General features: G+C 46.1%; 1 protein-coding gene and 1 long non-coding RNA gene across 2 annotated transcripts in view; one reads left to right on the plus strand and one right to left on the minus strand.

Annotated features, from left to right (window-relative positions):
* Positions 1-26,866, plus strand: part of LOC309852832 — a 642,903-nt gene that overhangs the window by 211,853 nt on the left and 404,184 nt on the right. The gene's annotated exons all lie outside the window — the stretch shown is intronic.
* Positions 7,270-18,088, minus strand: LOC309852761 (uncharacterized protein). The gene is made up of 4 exons (XM_082710000.1): positions 18,013-18,088; positions 15,636-15,728; positions 14,050-14,176; positions 7,270-10,013 (listed from the first exon to the last, which is right to left on the minus strand). Exons 2-4 carry the CDS (start codon positions 15,648-15,650, stop codon positions 8,500-8,502), a joined length of 1,656 nt encoding a protein of 551 aa, XP_082566126.1. The 5' UTR covers positions 15,651-15,728; positions 18,013-18,088; the 3' UTR covers positions 7,270-8,499.

The raw sequence follows: 26,866 nt of genomic DNA on the forward strand, positions 1-26,866 counted from the left end.
CCTTCAGGTGGGCTGGCTATGTGTGACACTCCTCAGGCACTCCTCTCTGCCCTAGAACAAAGGAAAGGGAAAAACAAATGGGTTAACTGAGAGAGATCACAGTCCTGCAGGGACAGGAGTCTCCATCAGTTTGCAGCTGTCTTAACGATTTACAGGAAAAACGCAATCTCCAGAAACCTGTAGACTAAATTTCCTGGAGCCCTAACGTCACCACCCCCTGGCCCCCATCCACAGGATAGAAAATCTTACATAATCAGTCACTCCTCACAACCCCAGTGCAGCTCTTTCTACCTGCAGGTCCTGTCCCCGTGCTTTAATAAAACCACTTTTTTGCACCAAAGACGTTCTCAAGGATTTTTTCCTGGTTGTCCACTCTGAACCCCACTACTTCAAATCACATCACTAATAATAATTAGTCCCCAAGTAAGAGGACTGGACAGCACCGTCTGTTACACAAAGACCTTCCTAACTTTACGTGGTAATTGGGGTGGCCAGTACAAAACGGAAGAGGAAAGGAATCTACACACAGATGAAGATAAGAGTAGGCAGTAGCTGAGAATAAGGCAAAGTTACATCAAATTGGGTACTTGCAACATCCAGCCTTGTCAGCCGGGGAAGCCCCGTGGACACAGCCAGGCTGAAGTCCAGACTGAGAGGCCTGGGCGAAGAGTCCTCCTCTCAGCTCAGAATTCCAACAGACCATCCCCCTAAGGGCCATATTTATAGGGCAAAACAACAGGGTTTGAAACTAAACATTTGTTCACCTACATGCAGTTTGGAGAGAGCTACATTTCCATGTTGTCGTGTTTCTGTATTTTCTTTTTTTTTTTTTTTAAGATTTTATTTATTTATTTGTCAGAGAGTGAGCACAGGCAGACAGAGGCAGAGGGAGAAGCAGGCTCCCTGCTGAGCAAGGAACCCAATGTGGGACTTGATCCCAAGACCCTAGGATCATAACCTGAGCCAAAGGCAGCCCCTTAACCAACTGAGCCACCCAGGTGTCCCTCATGTTTCTGGTCCCTCATGTTTCTGTATTTTCGGAGCCTGGGCTGAGTGTGTGTGCCTCCCCTCCCAGATTTCATGGGGGGTGGGGAAGGACTGGAGCAGGAGAGGGGATTCACGAGCCTCACAAACAACCTTCCTTAGCCCACATGTGTACCTGCAGGTCCAAGGGGTGGCTTATGCAGAACAAATCACAAAAACATCTGTCCACACAGAACAGTCTTTTAAAAGATACATTTCAAAGAGACTGAGAAAGTACTTACACTTGCACATCTTCTAAGGTAAATGTTCTGACTAAAAAAATAAAAGAGGAAGGAAGGGTCATCTTTAACCTTGTTTTCAACAGGAGGAATTAAGCCTCTTACTTTTAATTTATATTTGTTCTTACAACACACACAAAGAACATCCATCAAAGATGACCTTAAATTTGGCCCAAAGAAAAACTGAGCTAATATAAGCTGAATATTGGGACACCTGGGTGGCTCAGTTGGTTAAGCAGCTGCCTTCAGCTCAGGTCATGATGCCAGCGTCCTGGGATCGAGTCCCACATCAGGCTCCTTGCTCCGCAGGGAGCCTGCTTCTTCCTCTGACTCTGCCTTCCACTCTGTCTGCCTGTGCTCGCTCTCGCTTGCTCTCTCTCTGACAAATAAATAAATAAAATCTTTAAAAATATATATATAAGCTGAATATTTATATTATACTATAATATTTATTTATATATTAAGTAGAGATCATATATATATTCAGCATATATATATATATATATATATATATATATATATATATATACCTTAATATATACCTTAATTCATTAGAGATTTATCCTATCCCTAACCCTCTCCCAATTTGAAAGTATATAATGGGCCACTCCTCATGACCGCAGGGCAACTTCTTTCTGCCCAAGGGTCCTGTCCCCATGCTTTAATAAAATCACCTTTTGCACCAAGGACATCTCAAGAATTCTTTCTTGGCCATCAGCTTCAAAATCTAATGTTTTTTCTACATGAGTAGGCAAGTCCAGAGATAAAAGGAGAGGAATCTAATGCACAGAGAAAAGGAGGAAGTGGAGAGGGTTCCTAACTAAATGCTGATCTATAATCTTTTGAGCTTTTACAAGATGGACAAAAATTATACAATCCTGTAAAACCTCTTCATTCTCTAGAGCACTTTCTTCCCTGTGGAGATTGTTGGTTTGGGGAAGCTGTCCTAAATTGTGCTGAAATAAAACCTTCTTTTAGAGATTCTAAAATGTTTATTCATTTTATATAAACACACAATATAGGATATTTTGTAATAAGACAGATAATTTTTATCATCTGTCAAATTATAGTATATAGAAAACTGTGCTTTCAGGAATATTTAAATATTGAAACCCTAAAAGATAGTCACTATTTGTTTTGATAACTAGTTTTTGTACATGAAAAATTAAGAAAATTCTTGTTCAAGCTTCTGATATTTATTTAATGAGAAGCGTCTAAAGGAAGTAAGTTAGCTGCAAACTTACATATTAAAACTTCACTGGACATTTTATGTCCTACAGGTCCAAATCAAGAATTTTTAAAAAGATACAGTGTAAATCCAGCAAAAGGCAGAAATGAGAATTATACGGAATATAATGAGGTATAGAAAAATACATAAAATACATAAAAGTAATCTTATCAAAATTGATATAATAGGTAAATCTTTTGAAATAGTCATTTTAAGCTGTGCAGACACATGAACAATACAATTACAGTAAATAAGATTATTAATAGATTTTAAAAACCTGTATGAATTACTTCAAACTTTATCTTAACTTGAAAATTGAGAATTATTTCCATAAATATAGATTACTAAAACAGAGTTTAAAAGAATTAGAAATCAGAAAAACAGATGACTTGAAAACTTTGAAATATTCAACAAGCCTGTGATCACCTTACAGGAGACTTTCCCACTTTTTTGAGGTATTTGCATTTCTCATTCACAGACTTTTTTCAGTACAGCAGAAAACACGAAAATATGTAGTACTGCTAGTATATCCCTGATATTAAGACATCAAAAAGAGGGGCGCCCGGGTGGCTCAGTGGGTTAAAGCCTCTGCTTTTGGCTCAGGTCATGATCCCAGGGTCCAGGGAGAGGGGCGTCTGGGTGGCTTAGTGGGTTAAAGCCTCTGCCTTCGGCTCAGGTCATGATCCCAGGGTCCCTGGATTGAGCCCCACATTAGGCTTTCTGCTCAGCAGGGAGCCTGCTTCCCTTCCTCTCTCTCTGCCTGCCTCTCTGCCTACTTGTGATCTCTGTCAAATAAATAAATAAATAATCCTTAAAAGACATCAAAAAGAAAGCAGTTTGACTTCTGAAGTTTGATGTAAAAATGAGTCATTAAAATATACAGTATACTGCACAGGTTTTACTCCAGGCATGCCTGTATTTTAGTATTTCGTGGTGTTATACACCTTGCTGTGATATGATTATATTTCTCCCTTACACTAACATCTTCAGGAAAGGACTTTAAGCATTTCAAGCTCTGTTATATTTAAGATAGGAATGTATGCTCAGCACATAGGACAAGAAGGAAAGTTAATCTGACCCACAGTTCTCACCTACAATGAATACGGAACTTTATGTTAATGGCTGAATGTTAGAGGCATTTCTCTTAAGATAAGAAATAAAGAATTGAGAAACGATCCCTGTGTATCGCCACTTCTACCTCAAGAATATACTGGAATTTGTAGCCACATACAGCCACTGGGTGGGAAGTGCAGGAGTCCCAGAACTTGGAATTGGCATCTGAAGTGGACGCAGTGTTGGGAGACTGAGTTGTTAATCCCTGGGTCTGTGCTAATTCCAAGAAGTTGGTTTCAGAATCGAATTATAGGACCCAGAGTTGGTGTCCAGAGAGCTGGAGAATTGGTTGGTGCAGAGAAAACCCCACATATTTGGTCTCAGAAGTGTTGTGTGTGGAACAGCTCACCCTATCGTTGATGAATATGAGTGATGTTCTGTACATTGGCAGCTAAAATATACTTGAAGAGTAGATTTGACCTGGCTTGCTCAGTTGGTAGAACACGCAACTTGATCTTGGGGTCATGATTTCAAGCCCCATGTTAGGCTTAGGGATTACTTTAAAAAACAAATGAACAAACAAATGAATGGGGCACCTGGGTGGCTCAATGGGTTAAGCCGCTGCCTTCGGCTGGGGTCATGATCTTAGGGTCTTGGGATCGAGTCCCGAGTCGGGCTCTCTGCTCAGCAGGGAGCCTGCTTCCCTCTCTCTCTCTCTCTGCCTGCCTCTCTGCCTACTTGTGATCTCTCTCTGTCAAATAAATAAATAAAATCTTAAAAAAAAATGAACAAACAAATGAACGGGGCATCTGGGTGGCTCAGTGGGTTAAGCCTCTGCCTTCAGCTCAGGTCATGATCTCAGGGTCCTGGGATCGAGCCCCACATCGGGCTCTCTGCTCAGCGAAGCATGAAAAATCTTTAAAAAACAAACAAATATGAGAGGAAGTAGAAATGATGCCAAGGGAATTTTCTGATGGCTTGTTCACTTGCATTCATGACTTTGTCTTTGACATGTGGAACAACGAGAAGATCCCCTAGGAATGGAAGACTTGGTGATCCAAGAACTCTTGAGGGCACCTGGGTGGCTGGGCATCTGTCTTAAGCACCTGTCTTCAGCTCAGGTCACGATCCTGGGATCCTGGGATTGAGTCTGCTAAGCAGGGAGCCTGCTTTTCCCTCTGTTTCTGCCCTCCCCACTGCTCGTGCTCACTCACTCTCTCAAATAAAAATCTTAAAAAACAAACAAACAAACTCTTGAAACAGGGTTTATTTTTATTTTCATTTATTTATTTTTTTTATTTCACAGAGAGTGAGACAGCACTAGCCCAAGCCACCCAGGGACCCCCAAAACGCAGGTTTTTAACAACAAAAGCAACAAAAACTATAAATTCACTTACCGAATTTTAAGTCCTCTGCACCCCTTTATTTGCATCTGGGCATCTGGATACTAACAGGTAGGAGCTGCCCCCTCCGCAGCCCCATTCTCCTCTAAGCAGTTCTGAGAAAGAACGTGAGGATGAGGCAAAGAGGAGGGGTGAGAGAGCCCAATTCCCGATGAGGCTATTTTAGAGGGAAGCTGGACTGATAATTCTCTATCAGACCCTGCAAGACCCCAGCTAGACAGAGGAGAAATAATCTCATATATTTACAGCTACCTGAGGTGCAAAACTAGTGCCAAACACACACTGGGGAAAGGACAGTCCCTTCAGTACATGGTGCTGTGGAAAGCGATCTCCATCCACACACAGAAGTTGAAAGTGGACCTTTATCTCACACCATACATAAAATCAACTAAAAAAAAGTATCAAAAACTTTAAGTCTTAAGACTCGAATCTGTAAAACTCCTAGAGAAAACTGGAAAAGTTTCTTGACATTGGCCTGTGGAATGGTTTTTGACTTTGACACCAAAAGCACAGGGGGGAAAACAAGGTAAAACAGACAGGTGTGACCACAACAAACTACAACGTTTCTGCACAGGAGTGCCTGGCTCAGTCATTTAAGTGTCTGCCTTCAGCTAAGGCCATGATCCCAGGGTCCTCGGATCAAGCCCCATGTCGGGCTCCCTGCTCAGTGGGAGTCTGCTTCTCCCTCTCCCTATTTGTACTTTCTCTTTCATGTTCTAATAAATAAAATTTTTCAAAATTCTTATTTTTTTAAGATTGTATTTATTTAACAGAGAGACAGAGAGCACAAGTAGGCAGAGCAGCAGGCAGAGGGAGAAGCAGGCTCTCCACCAAGCAGGGAGCCCGATGCAGGGCTGGATCCCAGGACCTTAGGATCATGACCTGAGCCGAAGGCAGCTGCTTAACCCACTGAGCAAGCCAGGCGCCCCTAAAAAATTCTTTTAAAAAAGCTTATGCACAGCAGAAGAATCCACCAAGAGTGAAAATGCTATCTATGGAATGGGAGAAAATACCTGCAAACTATGTAACTGATAGGGTGTTAATAGCCAAAGGATACAACCCACAGAGGGAAACTTCCTCAGCTCACTAAAGAACAGTTACAAAACCTTCCTATACAGCAAACATGACTATTTCCCCCACAGAGTCTGGGGATAAGGCAATGATATCCTCTGTTACCACTGCTAGTCAACATACTGTAAGATGATAGCCCATGAAATTAAGGACAGAAAAGCGAAGGAGGCCAGAAAGGCGTTAACAGTTTACCCATCAACAGAAGGTAATGTATTTGCAGTCCCCCCGCCCCCACCTCCAAACACACACACAGGATAGGCACAGCCTCATCCTGATAACCTGCGAGGGTTACATTCTATGTCAAAAGGGAGTTCGCAAATGTGTCCTAGTTAAGGATCTTGAGGTGGGAGATGATCCTGGATTATGTGATAGATGTGATGTGATTAGGAGGGTGTGAGGATGCCAGTGGAGTTGGAGACAGAGAAGCTGTTGCTCTGAATCAGGATGGACAGTACCAAGATGCCACCTTGGAGGCAATGGGCCACGAGGTAAAGCATATGTGCAGTCTCCAGAACTTGAAAAGTGCAAGAAAACCTACTCCTCGTGGAATACCAAAGTTAACAGTGCTGTGAATCCACTTTAGATGTCTTATGCTGAGCAGTGTAAGAGAATAAACTATATTGTTTTAGTGCATTTAGTTTCTGATAATTTCTTACAGCTGCATTAGGAAACTAATGAAGTAGTATATGTAGAACAGCCCAAGGAACCTACAAATCTCTAAAGCAAGTGAGATTAGTAAATTTTTTAAGTTTGTTTTTAGTTCTAGTAATCTCTACACCCAATATGGGGCTTGAACTCATGACCCAAAGATTGAGCATTGCACGCTCTTCCGACTGAGCCAGCCAGGTGCCCTGGGAGATGAGTAAATTTTGAGAACACAAGATCAACATTTTACAAAATCCATCTTGGGGTACATGGGTGGCTCAGTCGGTTAAGTGTCTGACTTTTGATTTTGGCTCAGGTCACGATCTCAGGGTCTTGAGATCGAGCCCCGTGCTCAGCGCAGAGTGTTGTTGAGATTCTCTCTTTTCCCCTCTTTTTGCCCCTCCCTGCACTCATTCTCTCTTTAAAAAATAGATATATTTTTTAAAAATCTACCTTACTTCAAATGCAGTAGCAATTAACACATGGAAACTGATATCAAAAATACAATATATATGACTGCTTGAAAAGGAAAAAGTACAGACATGTTAATTTAACAAAATACTGATGGGATTTTGATCCCAAAAAACTATAAAAGATCACACAAACAGACATACCACAGCCATTTATTGGAAGATACAATATAGAAACGATGTCAAATGACTGCAAATTGATACACAGGTTTAACAGGATTTCCATCAAGATATTTTGTAGATACAAACAAGATTATTCTAGAAGTTATAAGGAAAGGCAAAGGAACTACAATAGCTAAAACACCTGAAAAGGAAGAATACAGTGGTCGCAATCACTCATTCTAGATTTCTAATACAGTGAAACGTAATCAAGCCCACATTATATTTGTGGAGTAAGAGACACACAGATCAATGGAAAAGAAGAGAGGACCCAGAAATGGTCCAACGCAAGTACTTCCAACTGAGCTTGGACAAAGATACCGAGGAAAGTGAATGAAGAGAGAGTTTAAAAAAAAAAAAGGGAGAAAAGATGCTGGACCAGTTGATTTCCATACCCCCCCCAAAAGAAATCTCTGCAAAAACTTCACACCTGTACAAATATTAGCTCAAAAATGATCACAGCTTTAAATGTGAAGTGTAAAACAATACTTTAAACTAGAAACGATTTAGCAAAGAAACCATAGTATAGTATCTTCAGGTTCTAGATACCTTTGCTATATCTCTATGTATCCTTTTTTCCATCTAGAGTTTTACCACATTTTGGCTTCAAATTATTCTGTGGTATGCTTTAAGTATTAAAAAAAAAAAATCATTCTGCAGTACGTACTATCTCAGGTTAAATTTAGAGAACTTGAGACAGTTATTTTATTCCTCGTAAGAATTCTCTGATGTGGATTCTGTTGTGAAAGTCATGGAAGAAATATAAAAATATTCATTACATTTGTAAGACTTCTTCCTATTATGAATTATTTTGTTCTATGACGAACTGGTGAACCCTGAGGACACACTGTTGCTTTAAAGGCCTTTAGATGTTCAGTAAATCTGCAGGTTTCTCTCTGGTATAAATACGGTCAGGACACCAAAGGCATGGATGTTGGACAGAAAGCCTTGAGATTTATTGCACTTGCAAGGGTGCTGTCCAGTATGAGGCCTGTGATGTTCTGTAGTTTTGATCCACAGGCAAAAGCCTTAGCGTACACATTACCTTGACGTGGCTTCATCAGAGATGGGTATCCCGATGTCTAGGGAGCTGGGAAGCCTGTGTAAGTCCTCTGCCCCATATGCTGCATTTCTATGACTTCTCTTTCGTGTGGACTCTCTAAGGCCAATTCATGCTTGAACTGACCATAAAGGCTTTGTCACACTCACTACCTTTGTAACTCCCCAGTATGAATTCTCTGATGACTCACAAGGCTCGAATTTTGACTGAAGACCTTCCCACACACATTACATTTATATGGTTTCTCTCCAGTATGAATCATCTGATGTCTAGTGAGGTTTGAGCGCTGAATAAAAGATCGGCCACACTGGGTACATGTGTATGGTTTCTCGCCAGTATGAATTCTCCGATGACTAGGAAGGCTCGAACTCTGACTAAAGACCTTGCCGCATTCGTTACATTTGTAAGGTTTCTCTCTAGTATGGATTACCTGGTGGTAAGTAAGGCTTGAGTACATACTAAAGGCTCTGCCACACTCGCTACACTGGTAAGGCTTCTCTCCAGAATGAATCCTGCGATGACGTGCGAGGTGTGAGTCGTAACTGAAGACCTTCCCGCATTCGTCACACTTGTAATGTTTCTCTCCTGTGTGGATTATTTGATGTCTCGTGAGATGCGAGCTCTGATTAAAGGCTTTGCCACACTCGGTACATTTGTAAGGCTTCACACCAGTATGGATTACTTGGTGGTTAGTGAGTTGTGAGCTATATGTAAAGGCTTTCCCACACTCATTACATTTGTAAGGTTTCTCTCCAGTATGAATTCTGCGATGGCTTGCAAGGCCTGAACTCTGACTGAAGACCTTACAACATTCGTTGCACTTGTAAGGCTTCTCTCCAGTATGGATTACCTGATGGTTAGTAAGGCTTGAACACTCACTAAAGGCTTTGCCACACTCATTGCAGTGGTAAGGTTTCTCTCCAGTGTGAATTCTGTGATGACGTACAAGGTGTGAATTGCGACTGAAGACCTTGCCACACTCAGTGCATTTGTAAGGTTTCTCTCCGGTGTGAATTCTTCGATGACATGCAAGGTGGGAGTTGTGACTGAAGACCTTCCCACATACATCACATTTATATGGTTTCTCTCCTGGATGGATGATCTGATGTCTAGTGAGGTGTGAACCGGGATTAACTGCTTTGTCACATTTGTAAGGTTCTTCCCTAATGTGTGCTTTCTGGTCTTGTGTGAGTAATGAAGAATGCAAGATATCATGCTGGTGTTCATTAGAAATGTTGGTGTGGACACTAGGAAGAATTCTGGGACGCAGTGAAACTGAAGAACCATTGTTGAGAGAATTCTCAACTTGGTAACATTCAAAAATTTTCCCTTCAGTCTGAAGTATCTGCACTCCAGCCAGATGTGACTGAAAGCTTAGTCCAAACGTGGTTTCAGTTGGCTTATTTCCTGCATCTCTTCTACCATAGTGATCCTTTCCACCAATGAGATTTTTGTTAAGGGTCACAAGCATGGCTTTGTAATATCTTTCACTGTCTCTCCACTGATACTCAAAGTCATGAATATTTTTCTGGACTGCTCTAAAGGCATAATCTTCGGTGTCACAGCTTTTATATCTTTCCAATTTTACTCTCTGCGATAGTTCCTCTGTATTACTGTTCTCTTTGGGTGATAATTCCTTGATCATACATTTGGGAGAGATGGCTACAAGAGATAAAGAACCATAGGTTTCCCATTAATTCCAGAAAAACTTCATACTCAAAAACAAATTACACCAAAAGTACTACATATTTTGATCAGTTATGAAGAGGAACCATGATCTTCAATTTTTTAGGAACACAAAAGGAATAGAATTCTTTAAGATAAAAAGGTACTTATATGTGATTCAAATTACTTTTAGAGAAGCCTACTTTAAATAATCAATGGCAAAAAGAAAAAGAAAAATCAGTATGCAAACTTATGTTAGCCCTGACAGAAGGGGTATCATGGCCCCCAATCACATACCACATCACAGAAAATATATAGCTGTTTCCTATCTGAAGAGATAAAAATACCATACATACCTACTGCATATTTATTGGGTATTAATGCTAAAGTACAATATGATATACTCATGCTAAATGATTCAGAAGAAACTTATCTGATGAGCAATCTAGTCAATGGCAATTTTCAGTTAGAAAACCAGAGCAGGGGCGCCTGGGTGGCTCAGTGGGTTAAAGCCTCTGCCTTCGGCTCAGGTCATGATCCCAGGGTCCTGGGATCAAGCCCCGCATCAGGCTCTCTGCTCCATGGGGAGCCTGCTTCCTCCTCTCTCTGCCTGCCTCTCTGCTTACTTGTGATTTCTCTCTGTCAAATAAATAAATAAAATATTAAAAAAAAAAAAAAAGAAAAAAGAAAACCAGAGCAGCACTGGGGAAATGAGGAAGAATTTAATCAAAGTTATAAAAATATTTTTCTGAATAATACTGGTTATAAAATTATATTCATTGGGAATGGCCATTTTGCAATACTGACCTATCAGTTACGCTGCATTATATATTTGGAAAAATAAATCATATACAATTGACAATTCATAAAACATTTTAGTAACCTACAATGAAATCAGGACAGAAATAATAAATAACCACAAATTACACAAAATTATAGTTTGTGGAATTCTTAACAACTCTCAAAAAAAAAAAAAAAAAGCAAGGGCTTCTATTCTGGAACTAGCACATAATACAAGAACAGGAATTTGTGTTAAGACCACTCTCTTTTGAAGTCTCAAGTCAGAGAAATACTTAACATTATAAAGAATAATAATTGGGGCGCCTGGCTGGCTCAGTCGTTAAGTGTCTGCCTTCAGCTCAGGTCATGATCCCAAGGTCCTGGGAGCCCCGAGTGCCGCTGACTGCTCGGCAGGAAGCCTGCTTCTCATTCTCCCACTCCCCCTCTACTTGTGTTTCCTCTCTCGCCTGTATCTCACTCTGTCAAATAAATAAACAAAATCTTAGAAAAGAATAATAATTGGGGAAAGAAGTCAGAAATCACAATTATGACTTTTTTAAAGTAATCTCTGTACCCAATGTGGGGCTCGAACTCATGACTTGGAGATCAAAAGTCAAAGGCTCCACCAACTGAGCCAGCCAGGCACCCCATAAATCACAACTGTGATTTTATAGAACAGCCAAGCAACAGAGCAATTCCCTATATACACAATGTTCTTTAATTTTCTAGGTCATCGGCCACAAAGTATATGTAATAAAGAGCTTGTGCATGAAAACCTTCTTAACTAAGGCCAGATCAAATACTGTCTGACCAAAATTGCACAATGAAACCCTACAAAATGTAAAGCAGGCTGCGGGGTCTGAAAGTCTGTGTCCACCCCAGTATGATGCTGTCGGAGGAGGGGGTCTCTGGCAGGTCATTAAGGTGGCGTACCAGCAATGGGATTAGAGGTGCCAGAAGACGTCTGAGTACTTACTGCCTCTCACTCTTGCCCTCACGCAAAAACACAGCAAGAATACTGTGTTCCTAACCAGAGAGAGCGTGTGCCATCAGGAACTGAACTAATCAGCACTAAGATTTTAGACTTGCCAGCCTCCAGCACTGCGAGAAGTAAATTTCTGTCACTTAAGCCACCTGGTTTATGGTACGTGGGATGGCAGCCTGAGCCAAGACATAAGCAAAAGGCCAACTGATTAAAATTGTGATGGAAGGTTGCCGTATCTTAGTAAGCAAAAGAATTTCTGAGACTTTACTATGAAACATGTAATATTCTAAACCTTCTAATGGTGCTGACATGGTTAAAAGCCTTGAAATAAGCGGTGCCTGGGTGGCTCAATCAGTTAAATGTCTGTCTTCGGCTCAGGTCATGATCCTGGGGTCCTAGGATTGGGCCCCACATCTTTGTGAGGCTCCCTGTGGGGAGGTCTGTTTTTCCTTCTCCCTTTGCCCCTCCTGCCACTCGTGTGCATGTGCTCTCTCTCAAATAAATAAATAAAATCTTTAAAAAAAAAAAAAAGGGCACCTGGGTGGCTCAGTGGGTTAAAGCCTCTGCCTTCAGCTCAAGTCATCATCCCAGGGTCCTGGGATCGAGTCCCACATTGGGCTCTCTGCTCAAAAGGGAGTCTGCTTCTCCCTCTCTCTCTTTCTGCCTGCCCCTCTGCCTACCTATGATCTCTGTCAAATTAAAAAAAAAAAAAAAAAAAACCTTAAAAAAAAAAAGCTTTTAAGTATATTATCATTATTATTATTATTTTTAAAGCAGGCTCCATGCCCAACATGCAGCCCATTGCAGGGCTCGAACTCATCACCTTGAGATCAATGCCTGAGCCAAAATCAAAAGTTAGATGCTTAACTGACTGAGCCACCCAGGAGTCCCCAGATTTTCACTGTTATTTAAATAGCGCCAGTAGGCACATGGGGTTTGTGTTTCTAACCCCTATTTATAGAGAAAGTAAGTTAGAGCAACATGATTGACCTGGGCCTGTGGGTTCAGACAATGGATTCTTATGCACGACTGCCTACAAGTCACAGCCAAGATCAGGAGCTCCGAGATAAGTACTTCAGTGGAGACCCCAGAGCTGTGTTGTGTTGCCGACAGTATTACTCAGCCATGCTGAGTGCCTCATCACCCCCTGCACTTATGGATTGCCATAGTGTCCGGGAACAGTGATACAGTGGATAAACCGGGACCGCTCCTTACAGTCAGCAGTGCGGCTGGTGAGGGGCTCCTGTGGGAATGAGGCTGTTCAAGAGTACAAAATTAATATGCTAGTAAGCGACAGTGCAGTCCATCCCAGTCAAGGTACCATGTAAGGAAAGGCCAGAAGGAAGGTCAGCAGTGGACAGCACAAGGGGAAGAGCACATGGGACAAGGGACTGAACTTGCCAATCTGTGGGAAGATAAGTGTACTAGGGCAGTTAGAATTCCCACCTCGGAATAAAAGAAGGAAATGATGAGGCAAATAGCATCACGCTGTCTCATTCTTAACTCTAGGAATTATGGTATGGATATCGAGCAAGAACGGAAGACATTTAACATGGGGGGAGGTAACGACAGTGGAAGAAACTATGTTTAGACACAGGGAGGCTGGGTGGCTGCTGAAGGCGAGGCCGAGGGGAAATGGTGAAACACCGGTAAAAAGGGACAGAGTTTCAGCTACGTGGTGAATAAGGTCTGAGGAACTAATGCACAACTTGGTGACTACAGTTGATAATACTGTGTAATTGGAAACTGCTCAGAGAATAGAGCTTAGGTGTACTTACCAAAGGAGCAAAGAAAGAAAGAAAACAAGTGAGGTAATAGATCTTAATTAATTTGACTATGGAAATCCTTCCATGATGTATGTGTATTTCAAATCATCGTGGGGTACATGTTAAACGTAATGTTGTCAGTAAAGCCGAAAAACGGATTCAAAAATTCATCCGCCCACTGTCTTCTCTGAGTTAGAGCACAGTTTTTATGAATATCTCGCTGTCTTCTGAGAACTAGGGAATCAAGAGCACAGGGGTAGAAAAATGGAACTGGTGTTTTTCCTAAGGCTTTATGCACACTTGAGCTCTGGCACCATGCCTGATGAAGTGCGCAGATCATCGGAAGAAAGTGTAAATGAAAAGTCCAGAAGCCCCATTCATTTCTGAGTCAACAGGGCTTCGATCTCAGCCAAGCAGGGCAGGGGCTCCCAGGAGGCAAACAAGGTTAAATACAAAGATACCCAAGGGCAGACCCCAACTTCTGGAGGGACGTTTTCCTCACCCAGGGAGACCAGGTTCCGGTAGTTCTCCACCATCACATCCCTGTACAAGGCCCTCTGGGCAGGGTCCAGGCACTCCCACTCCTCCCGAGAGAATTCGATGGCCACATCCCTGAAGGTCAACCATCCCTGAAAAGAGAACACAAACATCTCACCAAGGAGCTGTGGGGAGAGTTCTTACCTTCACATAAAATGAAAAGAGAAGAGATGCGTAGAGAGGGATTCAGATGAAGTGGGTGTTCTTACAGGTCCACGGAAGGTACTTCTCAACAAGTTCTGTGTCCCTTATTTTGGCCTAATATATTTTCCATAAGAGGTTAGGATGGCCTCTCGGGATGGCTTTTTTTTTTCTTTTTTTTTTTTTTTTTCATTTCTGTGGACAATAGAAGAAATATAAAAATAGGAAATCAGGGGTGCCTGGCTGGTTCAGCTAGAGGAGCATGTGAATCTTAACCTTGGGGTTGTGAGTTTGAGCCCCATGCTGGGTGTTGAGATTACTAAGAAAAAATAAACAAACTTAAAAAAAACAGGCAATCAATACAGAGCTACCCACAAGAAGTGTTATTTAGGCTATAGACATTGGGGAGGGTGTGTGCTAGGGTGAGTGCTGTGAAGTGTATACGCCTGATGATTCACAGCCCTGTACCCCTGGGGCAGATAATACATTATATGTTAATTAAAAAAAAGAAGTGTTATATATCGTGTTTTAGACACTGAGTGATACTCAATATCCAGATGGGCTAGAGCACAAGTGTTATCTTCAGAGAGGACAATGTCCACAATGACTTTGGAGAAAGACCAGAATCTAAAAACTAGGATCATGAGAGCAACAGCAAAGAACAGAAGCTCTTGAATGCTTCCCGTGTGGCAGGCATTGTGCTAAATGCTTTACACGCATAAACTGTACCAACATCACTCACTGAAGACAGATCTATTCCCACCTTCCTGAGGAGACACCCGTGTCACACACATTCCCCAAAACCCGCCCAAGGTCAAATGCTAAGAAATGGCAGAATAAGCTCCTGAATCCAGATGTTTAGGCTTTGGAACTGAACCTAAACAAGTAAACATATCACCAGACAGCATCAAGAGTAGACTGAGAGGGCTCCCTGACACAATCTGAAACAAGTTCAAGGCCAACAACGTGGAGATGCATAAAAGGTCATTATACATGCACACGTCACTCTTCTTATACTGTTTAACTTGTGTTAGACTAGGAAAAATGTACAGCTGTGGAAAATGCTTAAGATTTCACTTCAACAATTAATGACTTATTTATGAAATAATGATAACGTCTTTTCAAAAACTAGGGACTTGTGCGTCTACACATGCACACACACATATACACGCTCAAACGTACTGAAATAAGGAGTCAGCTCTCCAGGACACAAAGAGGCCCCCTCACAGGCTCCATGTCACTGGGGCACAAGGAGATGGAATCTGAGTGGAGGGAGATGGACTGAGGAAGGCCTGGGGGAGTGTGCACAGACACAACTCAGCTGGACACTTCAGGGTCAGAGAAGGTGAGCGAGTCCTTCAAGGGCGCAGCAGGAATGAGAGACAAAGTCATCCCAGAATATGACTGTACCTGACAGCCAGCCATTCCTGACTCCTTCCTTTTCTCTTCCTCCTCGTCCACGCTGCTGCTTCCTCAGACAAGATCGGCCTTGAGAATTCAATCCTAGGGGTCAAGAAGCTGCAGTTGAATGCTTAGAATCAATCGACGTCCTTCCTGTACCACAACGTCAAACACGAAGCCCTCTCCGTGTGGAAAAGACAGTCCTCTGCTGCCCACTGCCACAGGAGGGGGCACAGGGACAGTGACTTCCTCCAGACACCAACCAGTGAGTGTCCCCACCCCTTTCTTCAGAACTGGCTCCTGCCCAGGTGAAGCCCCCCACAACACACGACAGCAGTGGGGACCTGAGCTGGACCCGACACTCCCCTCCAGGTCACAGAACCACCCTGATCACACCCCACACAGAGCAGGCCCGCCCCCCTGGGGTCAGTCGGAGGACCCAGAGCCTTGGTGATGCTGGATCCACACCGGAAGCACGTGGGACACTTTAAGTGGTACTGAGGCTGAGTCCTCTCCTCCCCTCTGACCACTGCAGGGGACATCTCTGGGAGGGACACCGGAGCTGTATCTGCAAAATGCCTCAGCAGTCCAGTGTGACGCTGGGTGCGGCACACTCACAGCCCAGCACACCTCCCACCTTCTGGCTCTGCTCGCCTGTGGGCACTGCTATCGCCAGTGCCCAGATCTGGAAGGGGCAGGAGCTAGAAAGAACATGCAGGCCATAACTTCAACTCTTTTTTAAAAGATTTATTTATTTATTTTATAGAGAGAGTGAGCTCATAGGATGGGGGATGCAGAGGGAGAAAGAGACTCCTGAGCAGACTCCCCACTAAACCCAGAGCCTGACTTGGGGCCCCAACCTACAACACGGAGAACATGACTTGAGATACCAAGAGAGTTTGATGTTTAACCCACTGGGCACCCATTCGCCCCTGCCACAATTCCAATTCTTTTAAACTCTCCCCTTACTGCCTGTGAAGTGGCTTCCCCTTTGTTACTGGAGGCCCCCCACCCGCTCATCAAGAGCTCCTCCCAGAAAAAGGGGGGACCTCTCCACATTTTGTTTTCCATGATCTCCCTGGAGATTTCCTTCTTACTCTAAATTTCTCAATCTTCCTTTCTCCCACAGCTGCTACTTTGCCATCTGTTTGTGGTCCTCCCTTATTTTCCTTTGTTCATTTTTCTATAATTCTCTCAGTGGGTCTTGTGAAAATAAATAAGGAAACCTCATTTAAAACGGAGTAGGCAGGAGCTCTCAGGCAAGTACCACTCCCTGCAGCCTACTTTACCAGCAGGAAAAGGGGAGATAAGAACTATTTTTAACACGGGGGGGTATTTTTTTTTTTAAGATTTTATTTATACATTTGAGAGACAGAGATCACAAGTAGGCAGAGAGGCAGGCAGAGAGAGAGAGAGAGAGAGGAGGAAGCAGGCTCCCTGCAGAGCAGAGAGCCCGACGTGGGGCTCGATCCCAGGACCCTGGGATCATGACCTGAGCCAAAGGCAGAGGCTTTAACCCACTGAGCCACCCAGGCGCCCTAGGGAGGGTATTTTTTATGAGAATTTCATCTCCTGCTTGTAAGAAAAAAAAAAAAAAAAGGAAGCTCCCTCCTGCCCCAGCAACAAATGCACTAACCACCACGTGCTACCACTGAAAAACCGCCACCACCTCCAACTCTTGTTCTTCTCCAATAAACTTTTGTTTAAAGAAACCCTCCTCAATCTCTAAAAATGAAAGCTGACCTTCCTTTCCTTTCCCGACTACCCTATGCACGCCACGCACGTCCCAAACCGCAATTCCTCTGCTTCTTCCCGAATCATCTCGTTTTGCTAGTAAGGGGATGGGACATGTGTTTGGAAGGTGGACAGCCCCTCCGCTCCTCCGCATTCCTCTCACCCAGGAGGGGGTTGGGATAAGAGGCCCACCTCCCACAAGAGCACATTATCCGGAGCGGGGTGCTCTGTCTCAAGACAGGACCTTTTTAGTCACTTCCCAACAAAGAGTGAGGAGAGGCGAGGACTGACGGGCGGAAACCCGGGGAGCGGAGGAGCCCGCGGAGAGGGACGCGAGATGAGGGGCAGTGCGAGCGTCTCCGGGGAGGGCCGAGTTCTCCGAACCTCCCGGCCCAGAAGAGGACCGGCCTCTCCTGAGGGGCGGCCAGCGCTGTCCCCTAGGGGCCGCCGGCGCTGTCCCCTAGGGGCCGAGAACGGCGCGCACCCACCTCGCGGATTTCAAACCCAAAAGGAAGCCCCCGGCCTCCAAAGGAAGCGTCTGAATTTGGGGGGGCTGAAGGGGTGGTGCAGGGATTTTAGCGGCCCCCACACCCCGGGGGTAGACGAGAGGGGACTGCGAGGCGCATGTTTAAACAATAAAGACGAAACTCACACTCCACAGACTGGCCTCGGCTCCACGAAACCCGCTTCCGGGTCTGCAGACCTCTGCGCGCGCGCAGAGGGAAGAGGCGGGGCCTGGGCGGGGCGCAGAGCAAAGCCAGGCCTGCGTAGGGACCGCGCGGGACGGAAGGAGGGGCCTCAAGGGCTAGCGGTAACCATAGAGACGAGGCGTTGGTTGGGGACAGGCCAGGACGCGCGGAGCCCACACGGGGTCAGGACCTGGGAGTAGCTCCCAAGTTTTGGGGGTTTAGTGATACTTGAGTCCTGTTTCGTCGCCAGGGCCGCAGCATTGCTTTTTGTTTCAAGTTAATGTTTCAGTTTTAAGGTAAAAGCTGAGAGTTTTGTGGACGCCACTTTTGTTGGAGAGTAAGATGTTACCCTCTTCACAGCTGAAAACGGTTCAAGTCAAAATCCGCAAGTCCCGCCGGAGAAGCTGAAACAGCTCCGAGATCTGGGAGCTGGGACCTCGGAGCGAGGTGGATGTGGGCGGTGGGCGAATTCTGGAACACTGTTGCAACTTAACCAAAAACTGGAATAGGCCTAGGCAGTGCTTACTAGAACGTGAAACTCAAATTCGGCCTGGGCAAAATGTGCAATCTCATTAGGGCGCCCAGAACATCATTTCCGTTTCTACTTTCCATTCACTTCTAAGTCGGTGACTCAACCGTGTGGTGTTCCGGAAACTTTCCCAGGGACAAGACCTGAGGTGTGGGACTTGGAGAACTAAGGCGTGTGATAATTTATTGCTTTTTAAAAAGCAGTAACTTTTTTAAAAGATTAAATTGCATCGCTGTTTTTATACTTCTATCATTCCACACTTGAGATGAATTATACTCAAATGCATTTGAGATAAACGCTGTTGGCATCACAATATGGTTAAGTCGTAATTTCTTTTTTTTTTTTTTAAGATTTTATTTATTTGACAGAGAGAGAGAAATCACAAGTAGGCAGAGAGGCAGGCAGAGAGAGGGGAGAAAGCAGGTTCCCCGCAGAGCAGAGAGCCCGACGTGGGGCTCGATCCCAGGACCCCGGGATCATGACCCCAGCCGAAGGCAGAGGCTTTAACCCACTGAGCCACCCAGGTGCCCCAAGTCGTAATTTCTAAATATAATTTCAAATTCACTTTACAGTCACACTGAAGATAATTAGAAACCATGTTTTTTATTTAAAAATTTTACTGGGGAGCCTGGCTGTACTAGCCAGCCATTGGTCTCCTTGCTCAGTGGGGAGCCTACTTCTAGAGAGAAGCTCCCCCATGCTTGTGTTCCCTCTCTTGCTATCTCTCTAAAAAAAAAAAAAAAAATGATAAGTGAAAATTTGCTCTTTTGGTTATAACCTATGGGTAGAGAATTCTGCCAAGCACAATGTCTCCAACTCCGGGGACGTGCTGGTCACTCCACATGTTAAAAAAAAAAAAAAAAAAAGACTGAGCACAAATGAGCAAGCTATCAGAAAATCCCTCCCACTAACCCCACCACTCCTTCGCTTTTTTTTTTCTTCCGTGTATATTGAGCTACTGTCACATGAAGAGCATTTTAACGATCAGTCATAAGGAAACAGAAGAGACACAGGGAAACTGCCCGCAGAAAGGGAAAGCCCTGCATCTAAATCCTCCTGAGGAAAATGGTGATCTAAAACCCAATTCCGAGGGTATTACAAGAATTAACTCACAAACGGTATGTGAAGTTCCCAGCACAGTTCCTGACATGTGAGCACATCGTGGGTGTCTAAAAACAATATTGTTTTAATGAAATGAATGTATGTTGTTTCTGTAAGGAAAATGTAAACTAAAAATGTGAAAACCTCTTTCTTTTCACATTTAAAAATGTGAGAATATTTTTCTTTTCTTCCCTCTTGGGGGAAGAAAAAGCGAAGAGACTTCTCTTTCTCCCTTTTCCTAGAGCATTTCCCTTAGAAACTTGTAAGTTCTTTGTCTTCCTGTTTGAAATGTTTGTACGTCTTTGAAAAGCTAAATCAGGCTCTTACCAACACTGTAACTCAGGAATGTTTGCTCAAGGATCTGGGAGCCCTCTCTTTGAAATATAAACATAAAAGGGAATATCTCTTTATCTCCCAATTCTTGTGGAAGGATAGGTGCCTATCTCATAACTTGCCTTGTTCCTAGTGGCAAAACTCCCTCCTGTCATAAAGCTAAGTTTGTTTTCCCTTTGGTTAAAGCCAATTAGCTAACACAAACGGCCACCAGCTTACCTGGTGATGTCAGGAAGAACATGTATAACAAATGGTGCTGTCGTGTCTTCCCGAGGACTAGTTATGATCTTTCTTGAGAACACATTGGTCGTATTGCCTTGTCTTCTCTCACAGGGTGAGATTCATTTTTGCAGTCTCTCAAGACTGCCTCTGATGCACATCACATTCTGGTTTAATGCTTACTCACTAATGAAACTGTTTTCTTTCTGTACACTTGTGGAGAGGATTGCTGGCTTGTGAGACGATTTTTTAAAAAAATTGTATTCCCCAACAACACCCGCTGAGCTTTTACTTAAACCGGTTCCAATTTAGGGGCGCCTGGGTGGCTCAGTGGGTTAAAGCCTCTGCCTTTAGCTCAGGTCATGATCTCAGGGTCATAAGATCGAGCCCCACATCCGGCTCTCTGCGCAGTGAGGAGCCTGCCCCCCCCCCCAACTTGTGATCTCTTTGTCAAATAAATAAATAAAATCTCTTTAAAAAATGCAAAACCCGTTCCAATTTAACATCTCCGCTTCTAATAGAATACACACTTCTAATTGTTAGGGTCCGTGATCAAAGGAACGAGACTGATACAAAGCAAAGGTCAAACAAAACTTTATTTCGCGCCAAGCATCAAGAATCAAACTGACCGGTCAGGGCTATCTCTTACGAAAAGGCGAGGACGGTGATCCCGAAAAGGTCACTCCCAAGAAGGCCGCTCCGGACAAGGCTGCTTCACAGATGAGGCCGCTCCATGATCGGAGCCACTCCCAAGATGAGGCCGCTGCTCCATGGGGTTGCTCCCCAGACAAGGCCGCTCCCAAGAAGACGCCATTCTGGACAAGACCGTTTCCCGGACGAGGCTGCTCCCGACGACAAAGAGGCAACGATGACAGCGACGATGACAAGGAGGACAACCCGGATGACACAGACTCTGCTCCCCACGATGCTACTCTGACAAGGTTGCCACCCAGAGGAAGCCACCGCTGCGGACAAGGCCGCTCGTGGCTCGGGGTGGCAAGGCATTTTGCGGCAAGGCTGCTGGTGGCTAGGGGCCGTTGGCATCTCTGGGCCACTGATGTCTCGGGACCGCTGGCATCCAGGGGCTGCAGGCATCAGGACCGCTGACCGCTAGGCCTCTGGACTGCTGGTGTCTCGGCACTGCTGACGTCTAGGGGCTGCAGGCGTGGGGACCGCTGACCACTGGTATCTCGGCACCACTGACTGCTGGGCCGCTGGATCACTGGAGTCTCAGGGCCGCAGGCATCGAGGGACCTCTGACAGCTGGACCACTGGGGTCTCAGGGCCGCAGGCGTCGAGGGACCGCTGACAGCTGGACCACTGGGGTCTCAGGGCCACAGGCGTCGAGGGACCGCTGACAGCTGGACCGCTGGTGTCTGGGCTGCTGGAAGCTGCACGTGGCTGAAGGCTGCAGGTGGCTCAGGGCTGCCGGAGGCGGGGCCTCAGGCGGCTGGAAGCTGCAGGCGGCTGGAGGCTGCAGGCTGCAGGCGGCTAGAGGCTGCAGGTGGCGGCTCAGGGCCGCTGGAGGTGGGACCGCCGGCGGCGGCGGCGCTGGAGGCTGCAAATGGCGGCTCGGGGCCGCTGGAGGCGGGCCGCAGGCGGCTGGAAGCTGCAGGCAGCTGGAGGCTGCAGGCGGCTGGAGGCTGCAGGCGCAGGGACCGCCGGTGGTGGGACCGCTCGCAGCGGTTATAGCTCTTACAAGAGCTGTTATAGCTCCTCCACTCCGCTGACTCTTTGCTCTCCTCGACTCTTCTTTTGCTCCCGTGGACTCTTCTGCTCTCGCGCAGCTCTCCTCCCCCTCTGCTAGCCTCGCAGCAACCTTTATGCACCCCTATACAGGTGGCCAATCGGATCTCAATCCACCCTAGTGGATATACACATGCTGCACCGATTGGACATCTCCACCTGGCCTGCCCCACCCCTACATCAGGGTCCATAAGCAAGTTCCTCTGGGAGGGGCAGACCCTTACACTAATCTGACATTGTTTGAAACATTAATTTAAATTAGCCAGGAGACTGTTCCGTCTGCGAGACACTGAAGTACTTTGGGCTTGAAAAGGCAGGAAACATCCCAAGGCTGGGCTGAGGTCCAGATTCCACCCTTACGTGGGTCACGCCCCTTTTGTCCAGACCAGGCCACCATCCATGCCCCCCCCCTTCACACGAGGCCCACGCGCAATGTCTTGCAGACGCCGAAGCGGAAGGAAGGGCATAGTCAGGTTGATGAAGTTCTAGAACCTAGGTGAGGTTCGGTGGGCTGAGGTCCGGAGCCGATGACCGAGAAAGAGTTCTTGAGACATCTTTGGTGCAAAATGGTGGTTTATTAAAGCACGGGGACAAGACCCGTGGGCAGGAAGAGCTGCTGTCCCGGGTTGTGAGGGTAGGCATGTTATATACCTTGCGGTTGGGGGAAGGTGATGAAGGGATGGGAGGTTTCAACAGAGTTTTCACATATTAAGGAGGGCCTACAAGGTGCGGGGGGGGGGGGGGGGGCTTGCCCTTATGGCTTGATCAATGTCGTCTTTAGGTCAGGCATTAACATCAAGATAATTGGGAGATTCTTGGTGGGGCATTATGATCCTGCTATCATTTACATTCCCTTCTACCTCAGCCTCCTCCAGTTTATGGTGGGGAGGGAGACATTAGGGCTTCAGGAACTGAGAGTTATTTGCCTCTGGAAATTTGTGCTATTGATAAGGTAACCTCCCTGTTTAGGTCTCTAGGACATCTGTAGAGCAAGGGAGATTCCTGTTCTGCAGGATTGCGATCCCTGCAAGTTAACTATTTATCGTTTTATGGCAGTCAGGGGTGTCTGAGGAATGCTACACATATTACGGAGGGGAGCGGGTGAAGAGGGGGTGCAAGGCGCCAGCTTTTGCTTTGTCCTCAGCCAGCCTCCTGCTCCCTCATCAAGGTGAGTCAGTGTCAGATTTTCTTGTTTAACACTGGTCTTTGCGGGACCGTCCCCCTGCCCCCGGGCTGCAGTCCTCAGCACCCAGGGTTCGGGATCGCCACCTTCGATAAAACCCCTTCGCCCACGTGTCCCGCGCCGGATGATTCCCAGCAGCATCATCAGACATTCCAGGCCTGGGGGCTCCACTGTGGGTCCAGGGGTTCACATCTGTTTGGAGTTAAAGTCGCCGGGCGGATGCTCGCTTTCCGTCCAGGTAGACAGAGCCTGCCTCTTCTTCTTCCTGCTGGAAAAAACCCTCTGGGACTCCCGCCATGCTCCGGCCCCTGCCCCTCTCAGCCGCGCTGTGTGTGGAGCCTTCCCTCCCTGTCCCCCAGGGCAGAGGCATTGGTGCAGAACCGGCCGCCACATCTCCATGGCCTTGGGGTTCCCTATCCCCTGACGCCCCTCCACCTACGCGACCTCCGGAGCCGGCAGTCCTCTCCTTTGTACTCGCCGCCTTAGGGTTTCTTCCGCACAAACCGCATGCCACTGGCTGTGCTTGTCATGGTGTTTGCGTTCCCTACTTTCTAGTAGGGCTTCTTCCCAGGCAAAGAACATCTTTATTCTATACTTGTGTGAGGGTGTGAGGCGAGCAGACAGCCAGAGAGAATGAGAAAGACTACGTGTGTGAGACAGGAAGAAAGGGTAGAACAGTGTAGAGCAGGTGGACATGGAGAGAGAGTACAAGTGGAGTGAACCAGAGAAAGTAGAGGGAGAATAGAGAGATCCAGATTAAAACGTATCTCCAGAGAGGTGAAGGGTAGCACATTAGACGAGAGTCACCTGGTGACTGGTGGTAGGAGTGGGGCAGCAAGGAGCAGATACATCTGATGGAGACCGTCAGAGAAGAATAGAAGAATTGGAGCCGTGGCAGACAGAGGTGGTGCTGGGACAGAAAAACGGGCAATGGGTGACAGCAGAGGGACAAATAGAGCCTGGAAGGAATCCCCTGGTTTTAATCCCTTCGTTGGCTTCCTGTTGCCCTCAGAACAAAAATCCAGACCCACTGGATGGCTACAGCAGAGAGCTCTGGATGTGGGGCCCATCCAGTTTGAGGAAAGGAACAAGTTTCTCTTTCCTGCATTGACCAGACGTTGGACACTGGCTGCCAAAGGCACACGCTTAACCACCTGAGCCACCCAGGCATCCCAGTCCTCACTTTCATATCCACCATGCTGCTGAGACACTCTCCATGTCTGAGTCACTGGGGACGTGAAGCACTTTCTCTTGGGTTTCCACATGCCAGTATTTTTTTTTTTAAGCAGATCTATCTTCCGGTCACCCCTTGGCTTATTCCCTGAACCCCTTCTCTTCTGTCTCCACCTCCTACCTTTCCATGTCAGTTCATCTCATAACTCTGAACACCGACGTCACTTTGCACCACTCCACCCAGACCACCAGACCTCTCTCCTGAAACCAGGGCCCTGTATCCAGCTGTCTCTGTGACATCTCTGCTGGGATGATAGCCTGGCATCTTCCCCTTAATATATCCAGCGATGACCCCACAAACTCCTCCAGGTGTCTCCTGCAGTCTGCCTCTGCTTGTAGGGAGACCCTGTATTTCCTACAGCCTAGGGGGGCATCCTGGCATGTTTGCAAAGTATACAACCTGTTACTTATTAGTGTTTTAACTTCCCGTGCTTTAATAAACCACCATTTTGCACCAAACCTTCCCTTCCCTTCAACGGAGTTTTCTTATGCTAAAGAGGGCCTACAAGGTGCCAGGATGTCCCAAGCCTACCGGAGGCCTTGCCTTTGCAGCTGGATCAATGTTGTCTTTAGACCAGCCATTAACATTAAGATAGTTGGGAGACTTTTTGGTGGGGTGTCACAATCCTGCTATCAATCATCTTTGTTAGTGAGATTTAGGACATTTCTAAGCCAAGGGAGACTCCTGTCTAGCAGGATTGTGACCTCTGCAAGTTAACTATTTGCTTATTGTTCATGGCAGTCAGGGCTGCCTGAGGGATGCTACACATAGGACTGAGGGGGAGCGGATGGAGGGGGGGGGTACAAGGCGCCAGCTTTTGTTTTGTCTTCAGCCAGCCTCGTGCTCCCTCATCAAGAACACTGAAAGACCCTTCCCCCCCAGTTGTTAACTAATTAACTGCTCTTTTGCCTTTCTGTAACAGCTTGGCTTTTAGGGTATGACACTAGTCTCCTGTTTGAACAAGATACCTTCTGCTAATAGCTGAGGCATAGTCACGTAGGCAGGGGGCCACCTAGTCATGTAGACAGGATGTTTTTCTGCTGAGTAACAAGGTCTAACTTCCCCCTCCTTACTTCCCCTTCCCGCCTTTTTCTTCACTTGCGCGCACGCGGGTCCCCCAAAGCCAATCCGCTAACACCAAGTATGCCTTTTTCAAATGTTCAAATTGTCAGCCAATCAGCTCTGCCCCACCCAAAACTTGTTTGTACCAGTCTTTAAAAATCCTGCACCACCCCAGCCTGGTGTGCTCAGCTAGCAGGAGCTGCTGACCACCCGCAGGCGCCCGCGCTACAATAAAGAACCTCTTGCTGTTTGCATCCTGTGGCAGTGTTGAATTCTTGGGTAAGGGGATCCGTGAGTCTTTCATTTGGAGGTCCCACCGAGATCATCGGACTCCTGCCCAAGGATCCAACCGACTCCCACCGGGAGGTAAGCTGGCCAGCATTTAAGTCTTAATAACTGTGTTCTTGTCTCCTGTCTCGTGTTCTCATTTCCCGTTTGTCCTGCCTATACGCCTGTATAGGACTGTACTACTACGCGTAGTAGCTCTGTATTCTGGGCAGCTTGAGAAGGAGTTGACGAACTCGGACTTCTCCCCTGCCACCCTGGGGGACGCCCCAGGGATCAGAGGGGCCCGTTTTTTCGGGGCCCCACACGTATCCGAGGGATACGTCCATCTGTGGGCCACAGAGGAAACTCACAGTTCCTCACGGCCGTCTGAATCTTTACTTTCGGTTTTGCACCGAAATCGCGCAGCGTTTCTCTTTGCCGGCTCGTTAATTGTCTTGTGTGTCTTGTGTGTCTTTCTCGTTGCCCTTTGGGTTTCCCTTGATTCCAAAATGGGACAGACTCTTACCACCCCTCTGAGTCTCACTTTAGGCCACTGGAGAGACGTCCAAATCCGAGCTAACAACCTGTCGGTGGAAGTCAAAAGAAGAAAATAGCAGACTCTCTGTACTTCAGAATGGCCCACCCTCAATGTTGGATGGCCCAAAGAGGGAACTTTTAACATTAATGTTATTTTGCAGGTCAAAGAGCGAGTCTTCAATCAGGGACCCCAAGGCCATCCGGACCAAGTACCTTATATCGTAGTCTGGGAAAGCCTGGTTGATGACCCTCCTTGGGTCTCTCCCTTTGCTCACCCAAAGCCTAAACCCCTTCCAGACACTACTGCTCCCCCAGTACCCTCCGCTCCCCCTGTCCCACACCCTATCCTAATTCCTACCGACCCTCCCAAACCTTCTTCTTCTTCTAACCTATATCCTATAATTCCTACCGACCCTCCCAAACCTTCTTCTTCCTCTAATAACGATCCCTCTTCTCCGTGGCGTCCTAAACCACAAAAGATCCTTCCTCCTGAGGACTCCCCCTTAATAGACCTCCTAACCAAAGAACCTCCCCCTTATCAATCTCCCCCTCCTGTACAAGCACCAAATTCCACAGGGGAGCCAGATCACCCACCTGAAGGACGCG

Source organism: Mustela nivalis, assembly GCF_964662115.1.
Source record: "Mustela nivalis genome assembly, chromosome: 18".
NCBI lineage: Eukaryota > Metazoa > Chordata > Mammalia > Carnivora > Mustelidae > Mustela > Mustela nivalis.

Bases quoted from the DNA above. Each gene is read 5' to 3' on its own strand.
- LOC309852761 (XM_082710000.1), bottom strand. The intron at 10,014-14,049 runs GTGAGGAAAACG...TATCTCTTGTAG, and splicing joins CCGGAACCTGGTCTCCCTGG to CCATCTCTCCCAAATGTATG.